Raw genomic sequence first — 7,619 nt, 5'->3', positions numbered from 1 at the left:
GTGGCAGATGATGGCGGGCGTTTCCGCGGTGGTTGTCTCTGGAGCGAACCAACCGATGGAACTAGTCGTCTGTGGGGAGCTTCGTGACTGATTCACCAAACACCATCCCACCCCCCAACCCCCCCACCCCACTCCTGATAGGTGCTGGGCTGGGCGCCGAGCGTGTCGCTGCGGGAGGGACTGGGGTACACCTACAGCTGGATCAGCGAGCAGGTCGACGCATACGTTGCAGCGGGCAACTCGCTCGAGTCGCTCACCAAGTCTAAGGTGGTTGGGCAGACCATGACCGACAAGTGCGATATGGGCTCCAAGGCGGGCAAGTAGATGGTGCAGCCACGCTCCTGGTGGTGTGTGCCATCCCGTTGGAGGATCATCTGAGGTCTACTTCGAGGGCGGCTGCCCCTATCTCTGTCTGTAGATTATTGTAATCAAACCGAAAGCCGCTACAAGTCGCAAGAGTTTTTTTTGTTGTATGTGTGGCTCTTCCGTACATTCCCGCGTAGGAGGACTCTCTGCACTCTGGACTCTGGTCTCTGCTGACAGGGAATTGCGGTTTCGCGTTTGGGTTTGCGGGGCGGCAGTGGCCAGTGCTGCTGCTGGCGATTTACTGGTAAATGAGAGTGGTATTACCACTTATTTGATTCTCCTAGGGAGTGGTATGGTATGAGTGGAATCATCAATTTTTCGGGATCTGAGCCGGAAAAAACTCTGACATTTTACGAACTCCTTGGCGACGCGCGCCGCGTCGCCAAGGCTCAGCGACCTCGGTCGTACAATCGGCCGGCTGCGCGGGTTTTCGGCGAGTTTCCCGCGCACCGGCCACGACGGACCAACCAGACCAAAAATCGCGACGCTCGCGCGCAAAAATCAGCACGGAATCAACGCTCACGACGCTCTCGATGATCTCGATGATTCGAGGATTTGAGGATGGTGAGGGGTGAGGGTGAGGTGTGCCCCCCCCCTCCCCCCCCGCCCGGCCTCGAACCCGCAGCCAACCGGCCCGAATGCGAACCTCTGACCGCTACGCCAGCCACCAATGCACAAACCTCGACGCCACAAATTTCTGAACCCCATACACCCATGCACTCAGCTCACAATCAGCACCCTATACAGTATGATTCCCGCGCGTCTCGCGCCCCAACTGACAACTCACCATTGTCCCTCGGACACCACTCTCCAGCCGCGCTACTTTCGCCCACCCACCGCTCTCGCATGACATCTCGACAATCCTCATCTCTGGGGGGCCCAAGACTCCTAACCACTTCCCCTGCTCGCCCAGGACCACGAAGCGCCGCCCGCGCGCCCATTACCCCCCAATCAACCCACGCTGTCCCTCAATCGCCACCCGCCAGATGTACTGCCCTCGCCCACCCAATACTCTCACCCTCCTAACCCGGACAGTCCAGGTACAGGAAAAGCGGGGAGCGGGGCCCGATCCAAGGAGCACCCCGTCGGCCCGGGAGGGCTGTGAATTTCAGCGCGGGCGGAAGGCTGCCTGCAGACGCTCAGCCCCTGGCTGAGCTGCCGAATCCTCCCGGCTAATCCCCTGACCTGCCGCCTGAAACGGGACAACATTACACCACCTCACACACACTCCCCCCTCAGGGCTAAGCAGTGCGCAAGTCCACCCGAACTCTAGGCGAGGCGTCGACCACTCCTTCGGAATAGCTCTGTCAGTGGCTGCACTAGACGCCCAGTGATGGCGCGCGGCGCGGGCGGATGACTGGAAGAGGAAATGCGGAGATGCTAGCTCGCAGGTAGATGTGCTCAGCCAAGGGTCGGGGATGAGGGGAATGTGTCAGTGTGAGGGGTGCACCAACCGCAGAGCGTTGTGTTTTGCCTTTGAAAACTGAACAGTTTTTTTTTCGGGATCTGAGCCGAGTCTGAGGCTGGTTTGCGGCCCGCAAATTCAGCCAAATTGGCAAAATACCGGGTATTTTGCGGGTATACCTGGGAAATACCGGGTATTTTTCCGATTTTTCCGATTTTTGTCAGATTTTGCCTCAGAAGTCGTGGTAAATCTTACCACCATTTGATTGTTTTGGCCGTAAGAGTGTTTGATTGTTCTCGTGGGGGGCCGCTATACCAGTAAATCGCCAGCACTGTGCGGGGGGGAGATGTCCGATGAGGAGCGCGACCCGAAAGCCGAATGTTTTACTCACATCTCCTGTGGGTTTTCTGTAGAATATTTTAAACCAAAACAGAAAGCCGACTTGTTTACATCTAGAAAGTGATTTTTCGACACTGAAAACTTGAATTGCGTGTCCCGCCGATGATAGAGCTTCTGCGTTGAACGCTGGGGGAAGAATTATAATTCCTATGTCTGCAAAAAGGATCCGCTGCATAGCGGGTCAGCAAGCCCTAAAACGGCGGGAGGGGTAGGGCTATATCGGAAGAGCTAGAGGGCTCAGCCACCCCTCCACCCCTCCCGCCCTGCACCCCTCCAGCCTCCACCCTCCCGGAGCGAGAGAGATCCGTCCTCGAGCCCTCCCACTTCCACCCCTCCGACCCCGGAGGGCTCGCCAGCCCACAGGGCTGGAGAGGTCCCCGTCGGATCGGCGTCGGGAGGGCTCCACAGGGCTAGCCGACAGCGGGGCCGTGCCGCGGGTGCCTACTGCCGAGTGCCACAAACACTGCGCCGTCCCGTCATCACCTACAGGCTGTCTTGTGTGATGGTTGGGATGTCCAAACGCCACCATCTTGGCTCTTGCGACCTCAAACCCGCGAGCTGTATGGGTGGTCCTGACGTCGACAGACGCCCGAGGACCACGGTGAAGCTGAGCCGGAACGCGTCGACAGGTCTCGTCTGAGCCCGTGGCGGTCGCCGGCTGAGTCGCTGTGCACGGACCGGTACCTCAGGCGTCACCTCCGCAGCCTCAGGTCTCACACTCCATCACCTCCGACGGGACGCCGTCGGTGGCACGCTCGGCGGCGAGTTTGTGTCCGCTACATCTCGAGTACGGCGTCGAGCCTACCCACTCCAGTTGGTTCTGCACACTCGGTGGGGTCCACCGAGTGTGCAGAACGCGCGAGCGGTGCGTCCCGGCAGCCCGCGCTGGCTGCGGAGCGCACAAACTCGAGACACGCTTTTTTGGGACATTTTCGACGCTTTTGTCCCACTCTCTCTCTCTCAGCGGGAGATGCGCGCCAGTGGCTGTCCGAATCGGCCCGTCCGCCGCGTCGTTCACCGCCATCCCCGGCCGGCACCCGGTCTGCCGCGCGAAGCACAAGTAGGCGTTCATGATGAAGGCCACGTTCACCTCGAACGGCTCCAGCAGCTGCGTGTCCTGCATCTGGTACTCTCCCACCTGGAAGAGGTGCTGCTTCGTGCACGGCTTCGTCGTCGCCTCGCGCAGCTCGGCCATCGTCCGCCGGCTCGCCACCGCGCTCGCCCTCTCGCTCGCCGCCCGCTGCGCCGCCTCACTCTGCCCGTGCGACGCGCTCTCCCGCGCCGCCTCGCGGCCCGCCGCCCGGCCGGCGGCTCCTGCCGCGTCCTTCATCCCGCCGCCGCCGCCGTCGTACAGCGACATCACCTGCTTGGTCACCAGCCGCCAGTACTGCCTCGCGTCGTCCGGCATCGCCGGCCAGATCTCGCGCCACACGTGGTTCTTCATGTGCTGCAGCGCGACGTAGATCGTGTTCTCGCCGCGACCCATGCGCACCGTCGGCTCCTCCTCCCGCGCATCGCCCCGCTCGGTCGCGTGCCACCGGCTCGCCCTCGGCGCGATGATTCGCGTCGTCGCCAGCCACTTGCCGAAGCGGATCGTCCACCGCACCGTCGGGTGCAGACCGAGGGCCGTCCGCTGCATCGGCACGCTCTTCCCCGCCGCGGCCTGCGTCGCCAGGAACTCGCGCAGCCGCAGGCGCACGCGCCGAAGCTGCACCGACAGCGCCGGCCCGTGGGGCGCTAGCATCGGCTGCTCATCGCCACGCGCAGCCTCGTCCTGCCGCTCGTCATCCTCCGCCTCGAGGACGTCCGCCAGCGCGCTGCGCCGCACACCCCGGCGCGCGGGAGGCGGCGCCGGCCGCACCTCGGCCGCCTCGGCGTCGCCCACGGCACGGGCGCCCTGCTCGCCGTCCGCGCGGTCCATCGCCGCATCCCCATCCCCGTCTGCGGCAGCGCCGCCTGCGCCCGCGCCGGCCTGCTCTGGGACGGCGCGCCACCGCTCGTCGTCCAGCATGTGCCACCACCGCCGATCCGAGTAGCCGTCGTACTCGACCTGGTGTGCACGATCCGTCCGTCCGCGTCCTCCTCCCGCGCCATGACGGTCGCAGGGTACCACCGCTCACTGTCGCAGAAGATCTCGAGGCGGGATCCGGTGGGCAGGACAGTGTGGCCGTCGAGCGCCGCCCTGGCTTCCTCGCGCTGTCGCTTCCGCCTTCGTCTCCTTGCTGCGCAGCAGGGTGTAGTTCGGGCCCACCTCCGCCACGCAGTCCAGCACGTGGACGGCGCTCGCCATCTCGACCGCGTCGTCCTCCGGCGGAAGCTCCGCGTCGCCCGCGGCCGCTTCCCGAGCGCGCTCGTCGCGCATCCGCTCGTGGTGGGCCTGCCGACGCGCCACGCCGGCGCCCGTGTGCCTCGCCGCCGCGTCCGGTGACGGCATCGATGCTGTCCGCACGAGCGTGACTCGCCACTCCACGACTTCCACGACCTCCACGACCGCCGAAAAGTTCTCCCACTCGCCCTGCCCCAAACCCAAATCTTTCTACGTCATACATATCCGCCGCGTGACGAACTGCCTCCGTTATAGTAGAGGCGCTCTACAACGTGAAATATCTACAGTAGGCGGAGGGCTCCCAGGGCTTTGTTTGAGGTTTTTTCAGTCAGTTGCAACCATGATGAAGGCAAGGCGTTCAGGGTAGTGAAGAATAAATCACTAACCAGCCTCCGGCGGGGCCCCCCGCTACCATCCAAACCCGAGTACGGTCTACTAATCATGGATAGAGGCCGTCAATACACAACTATAAGTCCACACACATACGACATACACACACACGATGCAACTCTCACGACACACGGGCACCGCAGCTCCCCGGCCCTGGATGTGAGGTTGATGACCGCACTCCAAGTGCTCCAAGTGCCCTTCCCTGCGAACGCGCACCCCCTGGGCTAGGGCTCTCTTGCCCGCAACCCGATCCCGATCATCCGGCCTGCTGGGTGCGCTTCTTAGCTCCCTGGCCCTGGATGTGAGGCTGATAACTGCACTCCAAGTGCTCCAAGTGGGTGAAAACACGGGCATCGCGAACACGGCGGGGGCGCAGAGACCAAACGACGACACGCTGGGCGAACGAACACGGCATGGGCTTCGCTGTCTGTCCCATCTCCTCATCTCTTTCCCACCTAGGCGGGGCGGTGGGCGTGCGCGCGGTGCGGTGCGGTGTGTGTGTGTGTGTGTGTGTGTGTGTGTGTGTGTGTGTGTGTGTGTGTGTGTGTGTGTGTGTGTGTGTGTGTGTGTGTGTGACTGCGACAAGGGACCCCTCCTGTTTCTTATTAACAACGAACGCGCTCTCAAAAACAATTCTCTGAATTCTCTGATTCAATTAGTGTTACACCTTACACTGACTGGTTACTGCACTCGGGCCACGGGGCGTGTAGTGGACAGGAGCTCACACAGGCGTCGGTAGTGGACAGGGCTTAGGGGGGAGTCTGCTCTCGACGAGATGGCGGAGTTGATCCCTCTCACTCTCTCGGTCTAGCTCGCGCACGCATGGCCATGGGGCCCGCGTGACTGCCGGCATGCAACGTGCCTGCGCAAGATATACTGGCCGCCGTGGAGGCGCGGTCCATCTCGTGGTCTCGGACTGAGCGGCTGCGGGAAGTCACCGGGTCGACGCCATCGAGAAGGATAGTGCTCGTCGCGGCGGAGATCGCCCGAAGTAATTAACCTGTGATCTGAGCGAATGCACATTGACATGGTCGGCCTGTCACAGGGTCACGCTGCGTCGTCGTACGCGTCTTGCGAATGGGCCGTCCGAACGAGGCGCTCACGCGTCTGCGCCCGCACGCGGTCACGCGTCTGCGTCGTCTGAAAGAGGCGCTCAAGCCAGATGCCTAAGGCTCAGGAGAGCGCGCGACGTGAGGAGGCGGCTTGCTTCGCCCGTCGTCGCACTCGCTGCAAGCCGTCTCCTGCCATCTCGATGCCGAGGCCGTCGCCAAAGCTAAAGCTCCTACCATGTACAACCATCGGTGATGAGTCGAGTGAATGCGGGGAGGCGTTGGCCCTGCTCGGGTCACACACTTTTGTGGAGGGCGAGGGTACGGGCCACACATCGCGGAGCAGCCCGACGCAGCCAGTTGCTCCTATTGAGGGTTGCAGCGACTCCCTCGAGGGCGATGCGCGAGGGGGGAGCTCGCCTCGACTCTGCACCTCGGAGCTGTAGCAGTTGCCCTGATCGCCGCAGCAGTACGGGTAGCCGTTGCCCTCGTGGCAGTGGGTGTTGGCGCACGTCGCCTCGCACTCGGACTGCTCCAAGCCAGCTGGCGCTGGCGCCGGCGACTGGCCCGCCGGTGCTGGCGCCGGCGGAAAGAGGAGGGAGGGCGGAGAGAGCCCGGTGGTATTAGGATAGGGCCCGCAGGGGACCGCGCAACCCGAAGACGAGACCTGCGCCGCGCTGTTGTAGCAGTTCCCGTTGTCACCGCAGCAGTAAGGGTATCCGTTTGCAGCGTTGCAGTGGGTGTCGGCGCACCTCGCCGCGCATTCGGGCGCCGTAGACGGCGAGGGCGTTGGCATTGTCACAGGCGATGGCGGTGAGGGCGGTGGCGCTCCATCCGAAGGCGGTGGTGCCGACCGCGGTGATGGCGATGGCGGCGGTGCCGATTGCGGCGATGCCGATGGCGGCGGTGAGGACGCAGGCTCTGGCGACGAGTTAGGGTAGGGCCCGCAGGGGACCGCGCAGCCCGAAGACGAGACCTGCGCCGCGCTGTTGTAGCAGTTCCCGTTGTCACCGCAGCAGTAGGGGTATCCGTTTGCAGCGTTGCAGTGGGTGTCGGCGCACCTCGCCGCGCATTCGGGCGCCGACGATGGCGATGGCGGCGGCCATACCAAGGGCGCGGGCGACAGCGGCAGCGGTGGCGGCGGCGGTGACCGTGACGGCGGCGGCGGCGGCGGCGGCGGGGGTACTGATGTCGGTGCTGGGCTCGGCTTTGACGAGGGCGGGGGCGACGACGACATCGAAGGCGGGGGTGGTGCGCCGGTCGGGCCGCAGCCTTGGTGGCAGATGTGAATGTCGGCCCAGCAACTGCTTCCGAAGCCCGGAGATCCGATGGCGCAGTAGTCGGGCAAGCCTTGTCTCGACTCGACGCACACTAAGAGCCCGGCGCAGCATCCTCCGAGGTTGGGTGCGTAGCGGTCCGAACCGGCGATGGAGCAAGCGCCCGGGGGGGCTGCGGAGGGCGGAGGGGCGGTCGAGGGGCTTGGCGATAGCCCGCCAGTCGCCGGGCTCTCGATGCTGGCGAACGTGTCGTACGCGAGCTTCTTCTCCCGCCCGACAGTGAGTAGGCCCCACCACTCCTCATGCATGACGGGGTCGGCGTACGCGTTTGGGTCGGGGTGTTCCCACGAGGGGAGCGTGTCGTGGACTGAGGGGTCGCCGCCGCAAGCGGGGAAGCCGTTCGTGGA

At 63.9% G+C, this 7,619-nt stretch overlaps 1 protein-coding gene across 1 annotated transcript in view; it reads left to right on the top strand.

Annotated features, from left to right (window-relative positions):
- The window catches only part of EMIHUDRAFT_433869 (dTDP-glucose 4,6-dehydratase), a 3,258-nt gene extending 2,766 nt beyond the window's left edge, over nucleotides 1-492 (top strand). The window contains exon 10 of the mRNA XM_005787906.1: nucleotides 142-492. Coding sequence (XP_005787963.1) covers nucleotides 142-324 — 183 coding nt within the window. The 3' untranslated portion in view covers nucleotides 325-492. The remainder of the gene's footprint in view (nucleotides 1-141) is intronic.
- The last annotated feature ends 7,127 nt before the right edge of the window (nucleotides 493-7,619 follow it).

This window comes from Emiliania huxleyi, assembly GCF_000372725.1.
Source record: "Emiliania huxleyi CCMP1516 chromosome Unknown EMIHUscaffold_14, whole genome shotgun sequence".
Classification (NCBI taxonomy): Eukaryota; Haptophyta; order Isochrysidales; family Noelaerhabdaceae; genus Emiliania; species Emiliania huxleyi.
The sequence above is the reverse complement of the archived record's forward strand: the minus strand, read 5'-3'. Positions and strand labels throughout refer to the sequence as shown.